Source organism: Triturus cristatus, chromosome 7 (genome assembly GCF_964204655.1).
Source record: "Triturus cristatus chromosome 7, aTriCri1.1, whole genome shotgun sequence".
Lineage (NCBI taxonomy): Eukaryota > Metazoa > Chordata > Amphibia > Caudata > Salamandridae > Triturus > Triturus cristatus.
This window is the reverse complement of record NC_140590.1, coordinates 1,560,649,376-1,560,664,729: the sequence shown is the minus strand read 5'-3', so window position 1 is coordinate 1,560,664,729 and position 15,354 is coordinate 1,560,649,376. Positions and strand designations below refer to the sequence as shown.

Below are 15,354 nucleotides of genomic sequence, written 5' to 3'. Positions count from 1 at the left end.
CAAGATAACAAAGTTAATTCCCTACCCCCCATCATACACAGAAACCATCATTCGTCCCCCCGAGAGCACAGTAGAACCAACACAAAAAAAGGGTTGCCTTGTGATAATAACGAACAACACCCCATCCCTGCCCACCCACCCCAACAGAACTCCCCCCTCCCTGCACCCCTGCATGAGCCCAGACAGCCCCCCCAACGTGCAGTGTGCCTGTCGCCCCATAGATAGTTAAACTAACTAAACCCCCAGAGGAGGAGGGAGAACCCCCAAGAGACCCCACACAACCTCCATAGGAGGGGAACTTAAGCAATCCGACGTATGGTCAAAAGTGGCATCATGTTTGTCCCGAGCGAGGCCTAATATTAGTCCCTCAGTCTTGATCCGGCGAGCCCTCTCCCCCGGCCGCTCCCCCCCCGCCACCCCGATCCCGATCCCGAGACAGAGTATCCAGCCAGTCCCCGGCCGCTTCGGGACGATCAAAAAAGTGTGTGCGACCATCCACCTCCACTCGCAGCTTAGCTGGGAAAAGCATGGCGTATTTGAGATTTAGGTCCCGAAGACGGCGCTTGACACCAAGGAAGCTCAGTCTCTGCTTCTGGACCGCAGGGGTGAAATCAGGATAGAAATTAATGTCCATATTGTCAAGTCTAATCGGTCCCTGTAGTCTGGAGGATTGCAGGATAGCGTCTCTGTCCCGAAAATTAAAAATCCGGGCAATGAGAGGTCTCGGAGCGGCTCCGACCTTAGGCCTTCCCCCGGGAACCCTGTGGGCCCTCTCTACAGCAAAGAATTTACTCAGCCCCCGTGGCTGGAGATGGGTAACAATCAGGTCTTCCACGAAAAGGTCCGCCGCCGCCTCCTCACGTCCCTCAGGCACCCCTATGATACGGATGTTGTTCCTCCGGGCCCGACTCTCGGAGTCCTCCAGGCGGCGATCCATCAGCGCACTCGCCCGAGCAAGCCGGCGCACCTCCGTTTGTAGGGCCGCCACATCTGTCGTAAGGCCCGATGCGGTGTGGGCCAAAGAATCGACTCGGTCGTTGGTCTTGGAGAGATCGGCCCTTACCAGGCCAACATCCACGAGGACCGAGTCGATCTTCTGCCCCAGTGTATCAAAACGCTGGCCCACAGAGGCCTTCATCTCGGCGATGGCGCCCATGACATCCCGCAGAGTCAGGTCCGTGGGCAGATCGGGGGCATCAGTAGGGCCCTCAGGGGACCTGCGTGGCACCTCGGGAGATCCCTTCTGGAGGGTATAGCGATCCATGCTGTTGGACTGATGGGCTGCGCCACGCCGGGTCGATTTTACCTTTGCCCGATCACCATCTTGTTTCGTGGCCATGGTCCCAGTCTCCCGGTCGCACCAGCCACGTCGTGAAGGGCGGGCAAGCCGGTCCACGGGCTCCGGGGGGGTGCCACCCCAGATCTGCGGGCGGATCACAGCCGGCGGGCAGGCAGGGTCCCCCGGCGAGGCCACACCAGCACACAAAGCCCCGCGACCCAACCTCGCATAGACAGCAAGGAGGGTGCGAAAGTGAAAGTGCGGGTTACGCGAGCCACCAAGCCCTGCCCGCCGCTGTTGTTCACTTCGTCACTGGATCGCCCCACAACGCAAATCCGGGGTTCGGCTAGGAGAAGGCCGCAAACCTCAATCGGTGCTAAAGTCGGTGTCCGAGGTCCGATTTGGAAGCGGAAAACGGGCGCCACCTCAGCTCAGGCTCACCAACACAGTCCCCTCATCTGGGACAGGATATGCTCAGGATAGTCATAGGAGGTCGCGGAGGTCCTCGGGAGCCTCGCACCTACGCGGCCATCTTGGTTGCGCGCTAGGCTCCTCCCGAGCAAGGAATTTTACAATTGCAAATAGGTGGGGATAGGTATTGATTTAATTCTTAGACATGCCACTAGTTTGACATAGCCCTCTTGGAGCTAGAAGTAGGATCCGCCCCCTTATTCACTGCTGAGTTCTATTTTGGTATGGATGAGTACCTTTGGAATCGTAACAGAGAAGAAAGTTTTATTTTGTAGTCTGTCTGCAGAATTCTGCAATTTGTAGTCTGTCTGCAGAATTCTGCAAACTACATTTTCAGCTCTAGTCCACGCTTTTCCTGGTGGAAACTGGCTATCGCAATAGAGCCTAGTGAGATGCGAGACAAAGGCAGCTTTCCACTCACTCCAGCCAGGTAATGTCATTGGGATCAAGATAGGAGCAGGAAGACTTTCAACTGGGGGGATGCTACAGAAGCTCAGATGAAGAACTAGATTTTTCCATTTAGAACTGTTCTTTCCAAAGGACCTCATTAGGAAGAAGAAAGAACTGGAAAACACATTTCCTCTTCCACGGAGTTGGAAGGATCCTAGTAGGTTATAGCAACTTGTCACTTTTCCCCATTGGGTTCAACACTCCACTTAGCCTCTTGCTCGTTGAATGAGAGGGGGGATTGGCGAGTTCTGATTGGTTAAATATTCAGCACTGCACCACAGCCCCATCTTTCCTAGTTAATGTGAGTTCTGAAATAAACATATTATATAAGGCAAAGTATCAGCTCTTCAAACCTCACGTGGCTTATTATCAGGGCACTGTAGGCTCTCCCCCCTTGTATTACATGCTCCTTGCCATAGTTCTTGCTGGAAAATCATTCTCTCCTGCCTCTATCCTAGAATGTCCTGTGTGCTGTTTCACCTTCATCTTCCACAGCAGCACTTCATTATGTCATACAGTCAACACACATTATTTCTCCCTTCAATGTCAACATTGCACAATTGCAATGCCCAGCCACATGTGCATTGTATGCTCTCACCATCATGCTAGAACTGCATCTCTACTCATCCAGAATGATACAGAATGGTATTGTCTACTTCTATGCTGGTAAAACTTGCTCCAACCCCATTTAATGCTGGTTTTATATGGGTTGGCCCAGCTTACCCTTTTACTGGTGTCTTCCCATGTTCTTTCCCTACCTCATTTAATGGTTTGCCCTCCTATCAACAGGTTATTACCCCTTCTTGTGACATGTACATCACTTACATCTCTTGAGTTGATTTCAGCGCCAGCATTCACCAACATCGTGACCATCTCGGACTTCCCATGCTTGGCAGCCCAGTGGAGAGCAGTCTGTGATGGGGAAAGGCAAAGTGAAAATCCATCAAGACCTCAAGGGTAAGAGTGTTGTTGAGAAAAGGAGCAAGTGGGGATGCATGCACAGTGCAGGGAAATTGAGAGAGCTTAAGTATATCAGGACAAAAGAAAGGTGGGTGGTATTCAGGATAAAAAAGACAGAGGCAGAAATGTGGGAGGAATGGAGATATTTTAACTGGTTGGGATGTGATGAATATGAGAACATGCTCTAGGGGAGGGGTTAGGTATGTTAGGACCTGGGATGTGTGAGAAGTAAGGAATACATGGCAATACAGCGGGGATACTAGACTGAGGGAACAGTGGTGCTGTGAAGGATAACAGGAGAGAACATGAGATATGATGTGTACAAGCAGGCCAGTAGAGAGATTGTGGAAGGGGTTATCTGTACACCAGTAGTACACAGACGAGGGTGGCATTATGCACTGAAACAGTATACATGTTCTCAGATGGGTCCACAGTGCAGGAAGAGCTTGAGATGTGGTAGATTTTACACAACTAGAAGGAAAAGAATGCTAAGACCAGCCAGGGTTTATGTGAGTTTTCACTGAAGGCGATACAGGTGAGCCCTCGACAAAAGTGAAGAAGGGATGCTTTGAAGAATGACTGGCAGTGAAAAAAAGGCAGGGGATTAGGGAAGATGGAACAGCAGGTGTGCAATGAAGCACCGAAGCTAAAGGTCCATTTGAAAGCAGATCACTGTTATGAAGTTGTGCTATGTGATGGTAAAGATGTGTGTGAAGCCAGGAGGATGAACAGTAAAAGTTTTAGTAGTAGAATGTCTTTTTAAGTAACTCACAAACTGTATGTCGATCGCAGCGAATCAGAGGTTAAGGTTCCAGATCATACAAATATCCATTTCGGGCGACACCAAAAAAACAAAAAGAAAACCATCAAGGAGTTTCAATTAGAAGAAGTGGGTCATTTTAACTGAATGAGGCTTGTAAATGATGCTGAAGAAAGCGGAATGTAAAATGAAATGCCACCAAACAAAAGAATCCAGCAATGCAGAAACCCATGACCATGCAACTAGAAAAAGAGATAGCGAGTGAAAGGTGAGGGTGCACACTCAGACATAATATATGGGTTATTTACAGCAGGATTCTGAGGCACAGGTTCAATCTCAGCCACAATTCTAAAAAACGATGACTGCAGCCTTTTCACTATCCCTTGGTTCCTGCTCTTCACCTATTTGCTATATCCCGTCAGGCTCAGAAAAAAATGACTGGATAAACCTTGTCCTCAAGAGTTGAGGATGAGCCTAGCAATTTCTCACAAACTGAATTGAACAATCTGAGCATCCATGATCCTTAAACATCTTGGCAGATACCAGGATCATCACTGCCATCCAAGCCAGATGGGGGAGCTGTCCAGGACACCAAGGGGCCCAGCCATTGTCGCTTAATCTACAATCACTGAATCCCATACCCAGGGGGAGGCATAATTTAGAATACAAACTTCAAGAGTCCATGTTTGCTATAATAGCTATCCCCCAGAGAGACGGGTTATCCCGGGACCTACCCAACCAAGTCTGTGGCTATTTTTAAACGAAGGGTTCTAAGGACGAAAGTGCCCAGCATATTCCCACTTTCCAATGGTTTGAGTCCAGTGTACCACATAAATGAGCTGCCCAAGTGCACCTAAGAGGAGGCCTTTCAGGAGCCTCCCAGTGGCAGGCCTCTCTCAATCACAAATAGCCTGAAACAAAAGTAACTTTCAAGTGTATGGAGAGGTGACCTACATATAAAGCTAGCTTTATAAATGCCATCCCATTCTTATTTGTTCACTTATTGTTCTTTGGAGAGATAATACACAAATATTATGTGTTAGAACAAGTAATGCTTACCCCCTGTATCAGCAACAGCACCATCACCAGACAGAACAGCAGTTGAATCAACCCAGAAAGGATTCAGAGGAAAGGAGAGAGAGAATGAATTGTCAACGACCCACCAAAGAACATTTAACAGACACTTGGTGTAAGAGTCACAACGCAAACTTCAACAAGATGTACACGAAAAGAGTGACATAATGTTGTACAAGTCAAAACATAATTTGCCTACGAACCGAATATGAATAAACTCCCTTCAAAAACACTCAGTGTGTGTCGCGTCATACCAATCAACAGTGTAGCAGTCATACTGCACCAAACATGCAGTGTCTCAAGAGCACAACAAACAGACATTATGTTTAAAAATACACTGTGTACTAATAATATGCTAATAAAGACTAAAAGGGTACAAGTGTGCAGGTTTATAAAGCGGGCCCGACCGTATAAGAGATTATTACAATGAAAGAGTCAACCACTTATCACTATCACAGTGATTAATAGTCACACTATCACACAAAAGAAAGTATGAAGGATTTGCTCCATGCCACGGGTTAAAAGTCAAAGATTAGGTAATATAGACTTATAACACGTTCCCAAGCTGTGAGAGACTCAGCATCTCTCTCACACAGGCACACACATTCTCTTTCTGTGGGAAACTTAAGTGTAACAGAGATGCACAGTAGATTCGGCACTCAGCATGTCAGAAACGCACTGTGTAAGAGTCACTGTAATGCCCCCTCACAATACTTATCATACATTTCCTTCTGGCAGCGGTGGCCAACCAGCAGGACATAGGGGGTCCCATCAGAATGAGCTTCTCTCTCGGTCAATCTCTCTCTCTCGCCACTCATAGAGCAGAGGCAGACATTATGGTGCAGTGGATGAATTGGGGCACTCTCGTCTTGCCCTTTGGTAATACGTTGTTTCAATATGTTGTGCTATGGAAACTTGGATTTTACTGTGCACTATGTAACTCGAAGGCCCTTTCAGGGCGCGAGGTTCAAAAAACACACAAGCACTTAAAAAGTAAGTAAGTGAAACATGAGATACAGAATAGGGTGAAAAATGCTCATTTGTCAAATTGAAGGTCAGAGAGATTTAAACTTTTCCCGAACCCAGTACAGTTGGTATTTCTGAAACCCACTTCCACATTATTTCCTTACTTTAAAATGACTTATTTTTGAATTTAGACATAAGCCCCATCCTTTGTTAGATGGGCTGTAGTTTAAACTATCCTACTATGAACTCTTCAGTTTCTCAAGCAGTTGCAGAAGCGGCAAACACCTTTTCATTCAAGATCATGCACTGAATAATGTCCAGTTTAAATTAATTCCTTTAGCAAGAATTCCACGGTCGTTTCTTCCATCAGCAAGTCTACCCTAAGCTTACTATTCCTGGACCCAAAGAGAGAGACAATTTTGCAGACAAGGTTCACAATGAACATCATGCAAGTCAGCGTCAAGGAAATTGTTGATATTAACCCGACAAGTAAACACAATTAAATAGCCAGTAAGAGGTTAGTCTTATGCTCATTTAATATCTTTGCTAACAAAAATCCACCAGAACATATGAAAGCCACCAGGACGGGCAGTTATAGCAGTAATAAACCCAGTACCTCAACCTCCAGCTGTGTATGTGGAAGAATTTCTGAATCCTTTGGTAAAATAATTTGAAGTCACTTATAAGTTACTGGTGATTGGTTTGAAGCATTGGCAAGAGTTAGACTGAACACTACCATTTACATTAGATGTAGTGAACTTTTGCTTGTCAACAACTCATCAAGAAGGCATGGAGGCAGTAGAAGAAATTCTGATTTGAAGGGAAAATCTAGGAGGGAACAAAGTCTTTCTGTGCAATTGCTACATATACTTCTTTATTAGGTCTTAGCTCTAGACAGCGCATGTGCTGGCTTGAAAGACATGTTGTATAAACTTTGTAGGTTTCAGCCCGCCCATAGGCTTCCAATTTGCTGGCTCCATCGTCGCTGTCCTAATCTTTCTCCCTTTTTGTCCATGGCATGCATCATGCCTCTTCCTGTGCTTCGCCCTCCCCTAGAGAAGGGACCAATTACTACTATTCATCCACTCCTCCCATTAAGTGATCATTTTAGCAACTCTTTTTTTTGTTGTTTAAGAGTCCAACTCAGGATGGGTCGTGTTTTCTCTCGCTTCGAGAGCCACACCATTTCTGTAAACCGGTCTGTAAATCATGCTCTTATCTCGTTTCTTGTCCAGTCCCCCAATTGCCCTCCTCCCGCTTTCTCCATCCAGTTCCCCCATATATGCTTGCCCTGTGCTTCCCCACTATGCATTTTTTCTTATCCTGTCCTTCAATCACCAAACTCCCTACCGTGCCCCAGTGGCTGCTCGCCCTGTGCTTCTCCGACCGTAATGGAACAGGCCTGCAAATCATGTTCTTATCTTGTTTTTCCAAGCCACAGCATGTTTTTTAATTGCGAGGAGAGCATTTGCGGGGAGAAAGCGTGAAAGCAAGCAAACCCCTCCATGGTCTCTATTGCCTTGCAAGGTCACGTGACCGCTTTCTTTCAGCTACCCTTCACTCACTCATTCTCACCCCCCTCCCTGAGATAGTTAAAAAGCACAGGAACACGTCTTAACAGTTCGCTGGATACTAATTAACTGTCTGCAGAAAGGGCTTCTTTCAATTTACTGGCTGGTCATTGTAAAACACCACATGCCCACCAATTGCACTCCTAAGAGCTAGAGTGCATCTCTATAGTAAGCGTTATGTATTTTAGAATACAACCTACAGTCCGTCAGCAATCCCTTCCATGGTCTTCACTGCCTTGCAAGCAGGGACAGTTCTAGTACTTTTGGAGCCCTAGGCAGAAAGGGAATGTGTGAGGCCCCCCTAATTTGCATTCAGCGCAAAATCACAGGAAATGACATCATAGGAAGAGCCATCAATTTATTATTGTTGAGCGACTGTAAGCAGCAACTTTCTTGGTGCGGATATCAGAAAACCAAAAACAAATATTGACACTAATAAGAAAAAAGCACATTTTAAATTTCAATTACTGGAAATACGTATTAGTCACACTGGATGGAAAGGTTTGACCTAGGTCTCTAAAATTTATAAGTTCAATCAAATGTTAACAATTTGTTTCCAGATTAGTGCATTAGATACGTATATATGTATTACAGTATTTATATCGCGCAAACCAAGCCGAAAGGCTGTAAGCACTGTACAGGGTCAAAGACACAGTCAACATGTAATAGGAGGTGTAGATGGGTTGTAGATCGTGAATGCATCATGATTTGTTTTTTCTTTAAGTTGACTATTGGCTGTTTCCTAAGTTGGAGCAGACTTCGGGCTGTCCGTGTGGATATGGGAATAACATTCCAGATCATTGAGGCATAGATGGGAAAGCCCTTTTTCTTATTTTCATCTTTTTTTAGCACATGGTCTTCTTATTACGTCTGGAGGTGTCTTAGCTACAGGTGTGTGGATTGCCACTGGAGATGGCAAGCTTGTTATACAAGAAGGCAGGGGTGTCAGTCGTATAGTGCAAACCTAGCCAAAGCAGCGGGGCACTGTACAGGGTCAATGACAAGCATAAAGTCAAGGAGTGATGGGAAAGGTAGCTGGTTTGTGGACTGTTAATGCCTTGTGATACCTTTGCAGATAATTCAGCTTAGCTTGAAGATGGCGAGGGCCGGCAAGGAGGACATGTGGAGGTCCATTACGGTGTTATGATGTGGTCATATTTCTTCATGCCCTAGTGAGGTGTGCTGCAGCATGGTGAATGCCCTTATGGGGACCAGCGTGGATTAATATTCCAAGGTGGTTTCCCAGATACCCAGTGCAAGATGGGGTATATGCAAAAAGATATCAAATCAAATAAAACAGTTGAAAATAGCTTGACTTCTATTAAAGGCTTCACCTTATTCACTGAAAAACACCAGAAACTACCAGAATACAATCATTCGTAGGCTAAAAGGGTTTAATGTCATGTGCCGTCAACGCCCCTATCAACGCCCTCTGGAGACTTTGAATGTTCTGTTACTAATAATTAGTATACACTTACATGGTTCCAGAGTGCAGTTCATTTTGTAAATTAGCATGATGCAAATTCAGTTAACAGATTTGAGATCATCTACCCTCATTTGATTTCTCCTAATTTTGAACAAAACCTGGAAAGCACACATTTAAATGCAATTAAATAATGCTGCGAGCCTGGCCCACTAACCAGCCCATTTACTTGAACCGGACAGTGCTGGACTATGGCTGCAAGGCCCAGGTGAGGAACGCCAGGCCTCTGGGTTGTGTCTGGTCAGTATTATAGTATCATGGATAGTATTTTCATGTCTTAAGCAGAGCAAAAAAAGCAGAACATCTCCTTGGAACTTCTAAGGATATAAAAATGTAGAACAAAATATCCGTGCTTCATCAGCTAAGTTTACTCTCTCAAATTTTAAGTGCACAAAATATAAACACAAATGGTGTAAACTGAGGTCTTCAACTTGTGGCGAAGCTCCCATGCTGGGCCTCAATTTATCATAGGGGCACAAGCCTCAGCAGTGGCTGAAATTAATTCACGCATTCCATCCTTTACTTTTCTGTATATTTTAGTGAGTTCCCTAAGCAGACGGTATGCCCAGATGTGAGTCCCGTGCACACGGTCACTGGAACCAATCTGGCTGATGATACCCAACTAGGGTAACACCTATCCTGGGTTGACTGTGTTCTGGGTCAGGGAGGACCTGGCCTGGTAGTTTGGTCTGGACTGTTCCCAATGGAGCAGGGTCAAGACTGATTTGCACATGGCTGGTCCAAATTGAGGTGGCATGGTGTGGAAAATAACGATGGAGTGGGATGCAGCCGGAGGAATTACCAGTTGCTGTGATTAATTGAAGCATTCCATCCATCACTTTTTGTATACTTTTTTTTTTTATAGTAAAATACAGCCATAAGTTGGGCACATTGGACCCATAACCCCACAAGGCCACGGTCTGACAGCACTTGCCACTATTGATAGCTATGCCCTTCAGAGGAGCCTCTTGCAGCCATGGACCAGTGCTTCAAGGCCCCGAACAGCAGGCTTCCTCCCTTGGGCCTCTCAGCACTGGACCATGGGTGGTAGGCCTATGGGAGGATGGACCTTTCCTGGGCTTCGCTGCTCTAGATCATGGCTGTGCGGTGCATGGGAAAAGGGCATAGTAAGGTAGCCATGGGTCCTCATGCCAGAAAATGATGCTGACAGTAAAACGCAGCCACAATCTGTGAGCATTGGGTCCAGAACATCCAGGAGCCCTGGTGCCACTGCATCGTCTACACTACTGACAGCTACACCCGAGAGAGGTCTCAGTGAGCCTCACAGCAATACTCCTGCTCTGCTAAGTTGTCTGATGCCTCCTCCCCTGTGTGTCCAACCACGGCCAGCTGCAATGCTATGGGGAAGGAATGCCTCTCTCAGGCCTCACAGCTCTGGAACATGGCTTCAATGCCCATGAAAGAGGGGAAAGGAGCACATCAATGGTGCCATGAGTGATGGTGCAATGTTAAATCGCACCCTCACTCTTGTTCACTGGCTTAACAGTAAAATAAAGCCATCATTTGGGAACATTGGGCCCTTAATACCCCTGGGCCCAGAGCCACTGCTCCTGTAACACTACTGATGGCTATGCTCCTGACCGATGGCTATGCCCGGGCGGAAAGGGAATGTGCTAGGCCCCTCATTTGCATGCAACATGACATCACAGGAAATCACATCACCGGACATGGACTTTGACATCAACCTATGTACAGAGCCATGGTACAAAGCTGTAAGACAGTTTCAATCGGGCCCAGGGGTGAGGCCCACACAAGGCGCCCCCCACCTCCAGGGCCTCTTAGACATGCTGTAGCACTGAGAGGATTAGGGGAAGCAGCCCACTAACCATGGGCATCGCAGCACATCAGCATGGCTGGAAGGCCCAAGGGAGAAGGGTCTTCCCCATTGCCTGGCAATGCTACACCATGGTTCTGAGGCATAGGGTAGGAACCTCCACTCCCATAGGCCTCACAACCATGATCTAGTGCTGCGAGGCTCAGGAGAGGAGAACCAGTATACAGGAGCCCTCTACAATTGGCCTCACAACAACAGTGTAACACTGCAAGCTGAGGGGAAAGGGACTCCTTTCCATGGACCACCCCACCATGTTCCACAGCTGTGAAGCCTATTACCGTTTCGTCCCATTCTCTGGCCTCATAGCTATGATGTAGTGCTGCAAGGCCCGTGGGATGTGACCACACTGCCTTGGGCTTCACATCCATGGTCTGGTGCTGCAAGACCCAGGGAAGGAGAGTTCCCTCCCTGAGTCTCACAGCCATCGCTACAAGAGCCACGTAGGGTGGCCAATTTTCCATTATCACGCCACAGGGCAATTTATGCCTTTGGAGAAACACTGCAGATGTGGAGACACATTATGTGTGCAGAGACTTCAGAAGATGTTTATTGAGTTGCGGGGAAAGTAAGTCACATAGCAGATTTTTGGGGTTTCATTCTAACCCCCCTACCCCCCCTCTCAAAAAGGTCATTTTAAAAGATAATTCAGCAGGAGATTGAGTTTTTCCAGTGTGATTACTCTTCATACTATATTTGAGTTCTAATCCATTTACCACCTCCTGGAGTAAGTCTGGAGTGCTTGCAATTGTAAATTTTGAGTGAGAAGTTTTGAAAATGAGCTCTGATATTCAACACAATGAAATAGTCTTAAGCTTTGAAGCATCAGTGGTAAATATTACTATCTACCATGCATACTGTCCAGTAAGTACCCACTCCCACATGACCTGGTCCAACTGGTACATTTTAACCACGGAACTAGGATATTTGACATCTAATCTCAGTTTTATGATGAAAATAATCACCATGTTCTAAAACTGAGCAGGGCTGATAACAGAGTGGGCATTCCCTTGGAGGGGCAGGCCCTTCGCCTTGCCAACAGACTCACTGACACCGCAGTCGTGGACTAGTTGGAGATATGGAACCAGAAGACACGTTTTTTTAATTCTGGCCTACCATTTGACCAAAATGTGTGCTCCTGAGCAGTCACTTTTCTGAATTTGCCAGGGCCACAGGAATTATGTGATTGTGCAGCAGCTGTATTTTTCGCATAGTCCGTCATCTTCTGCATAATCTGCAGGATTTTACAAAAACCATTTTTAATTCTAGCTCAAATGGTTCAAAAGTTCCTAATAACACAGCAACACGTGTTGCCACGCAAACGAAGATCCTGTGCAAAGCGAGACTGGTTACCTTTCAATTGCTTATTGCTACATTTGGATGTTAAACACAGGCAGTGTTAATAAGCGCAAAAATGACAATACTATCATAAAATGTGCCGAATTAAGTTGCATAACATGCCTTTTCGTGGTGCATAATTTACTTATCCCTGCCACATAATTTGACTCACCCCTGCTACATAATTCCAGTGGCCCTGCTTATTGCTCTGCTGCTCCCTTTGATTGTAAGATTCAGAGTATTTTGATTCAATGTAAAAACTATTTGATGCGGACATTTTTATAAATGTACTGAATATATCCTGAGAGATGGGAGGTGCCCAGTCATCTGTAATAGTCACCTAAATGCAGTACAGTAGTAAATATATAGCCTTGCACCAAGTAGCAGTGTACTGCAGTCCTAGTTCAACTAATTTAACAAAATGGTTGATCCTGGACAAATAATACTCTCCTTGTCCACTGATCTGATAATACAGCACCACTTTGAAACATGCTAACGTGAGAAATAGACACCAAAGCCGTACTCCCGGGCTATTGCTCAGCTCCAGGTCCAATTTGAACCACAAATCCATTAAGAGCCGAGCTTTCATGTGGCTTCTCCCTTTCACCTTCCGTCTAACCAGGATGTGGCATTACGGCTAGAGCTGCTGACATTGTAACTGGGGAACCTAGTTCCAGTCTTGGCGTCAGCTCAAGACCCTGTGATTCTGGGCAAATCACTTAATCTCCCCTTGTGCCTAAAAAAAGAATGCAAAAGACACACAGATGATGGACGGAATGCAGAGCAAATCAATCATTCACCCCCAGTCAAAAGATCTGGGTTAAATCCATCATTCTTTTGCTTACCATGCCACCCCAGTTTAGACCCAGTCATGTGAAAATCAGTCATTACACTTTACACTGTGCCTCATGGGAACAGGTTAGCCCAAACTGCCAAGCAAGGTTCTCCCTGGACCGGAAACATGCATCTTGGGACCAGTTTCTGGGCTTCATCCCTCATCAGCCAGGCTAGCTTGAATATCACTGGAGGCAAGCGAGCCTGGCTGGTGAGGGGTGAAACCCCGAAACCGGTCAAAGGATGCTGGTTTCCAGTCCAGGGATGAACTGGCCTGGCAGTTCGGGCTGGACTGTTCTCATAGGGAGCAGGGTCTAGACTGATTTGCATACGGCTGGGTTCAAACTGGAATGTCAGTGGGAGAAAAAAAAAAAGATGGATTTAGGCCCAGATCTCTGTACGGGGGTGAATGTATGATATTGTTTTGCATTCTGTCCATCGATTGTTCTTTTTGCATTTAAAATGAATGAATGAATGAAATTGAATTTATAAAAGTGCGAACTATGCCCACGGGCGTCAAGGCGTTCGATGCAAACCATCAGAGGACGAGAGAAAAGGAACAAGCTCATACTGAAGGATTAACAAAAAGCCAGGTCTTCAAGGCCCTACCGAATAGAAGTCGCGAAGGCTCTCCAGAGATGTTCAAAGGCAGGGAATTCCATACTCTGGGCGCCAAAGAAGAGAAGGCTCTACCGCCCCATTTGGCCCTCCTAAACCTGGGCACAACAAGAAGATTTTTGTCCGCAGACCGAAAAGACCTAGAAGGGGCATAATGACAAACAGTCGACTTTATACCCTCAGGACCGGCATCATAAAAGGCCTCATGGGTCAAACAAAGGATCTTAAAAATAATCCTATCATTCAACGGGAGCCGGTGCAGAGACTTGATTGAGGCTGTGGCTGAATGAGATCTAGAGAGATTCACGACAAATCTAGCCGCGGCATTTTGCACCATCTGCAACCGATGGATGAAACCTTTATTAATGCCCAAATAAAGGGCATTACAATAGTCCAGTCTTGAGGTTACCAAGGCCACTACAGCCTGCTTACGTGATTCAAAAGAAAGGTAATGAGAGATCTTTCTAAGAATCCTAATAATACCAAAGCAGGTGGAAACAGTCCTACTTACCTGCAGCCTCAGAGAGAGCACATTATCCATGATCACCCCTAGGTTTTTCCCATGGGAAACTGTGCAGGGATAGACCCCCAACGAGGTCGGTCACCAATCACTGGACCAGATTCCCTGATCATCCCCAAAGATCAAGACCTCGGTCTTCTCTCCTTTCAGCTTCAGAAAATTTTCCACCATCCAAAGGGAAACTGCCTCCATGCAACTCCTAAAATTGAGGGCTGTATCTTTCACGGTATGAGTTATAGAAACCATTATTTGGGTGTCGTCCGCATAGGACAATGCCTCCAGCCCAAAAGATCTTACCACCTCCACAAGAGGGGCCACATAGATATTAAAAAGTGTAGGGCTTAGAGAAGAGCCCTGGGGAACACCGCACTGCAGAACCTTAGGGGCAGAGAAATACAGACCCAGTTTCACCTTCTGTTCACGTTCCCCCAGAAAGGAGGCAAGGAGGCTCAGCGCTGTGCCCCCGACACCCATCTCTCGAAGGCGGGCCACCAGCCTATGGGGAGATAAGGTGTCGAAGGCCGCAGTGAGATCCAGAAGGACCAAGAGCGTAGTAGGGCCAGCACCGACCTGCGTCCGAATGTTATTAAAGCCTACCGTCAAAGCTGTCTCCGTACCATGATGTCTCCTAAAGCCATGTTGAGAAGCATCAAGCAAATGATGATCCCTTAAATATGTGCTGAGGTGAGAATTTAAGTGGGCCTCCAAGATCTTAGCAGGAACGGGAAGCAGAGAGATCGGCCGGAGGTTTTTTAGTTCCGCAGCGTCTAAAGAGGGCTTCTTAAGAAGAGGTTTAACCACCGCTGTTTTCCACAGAGATGAGTAGACTCCTTCAGAGATGGCAAAATTCATGACCCTCATAAAGGAACCACAATCTCCTGACAGTTTTTTAACACCTTGAGCTGGCAAGGATCCAAAGGGGAGCCAGAATTGACACGGTCCAGGAGCCTGTCCGTCACCTCCAAAGACAAAAAGGGGAAGGTAAGTTACCTCGGAGTCTCCTCCACGGATAGAGCTTCACCAGAAAGGGTCGGCAACTCCACTTCTGGCCTAATACTGGAGTTCGCTGCCTCCAGCAAGGAATATATATCGGAGATTTTAGCTTGAAAAAAATCCGAAATTCTAAAACAGCGTTCCTGCGAGGGCTCTGAGGGCTCCACTACCTGCAGAGAGATATG

At 46.5% G+C, this 15,354-nt stretch overlaps 1 protein-coding gene across 1 annotated transcript in view; it reads right to left on the bottom strand.

The window, feature by feature from the left end:
• The window catches only part of LOC146812367 (ankyrin repeat domain-containing protein SOWAHA-like), a 172,168-nt gene that overhangs the window by 34,597 nt on the left and 122,217 nt on the right, over positions 1 to 15,354 (bottom strand). Inside the window, exon 8 of the mRNA XM_085619367.1 lies at positions 3,026 to 3,112. Coding sequence (XP_085475493.1) covers positions 3,026 to 3,112 — 87 coding nt within the window. The remainder of the gene's footprint in view (positions 1 to 3,025; positions 3,113 to 15,354) is intronic.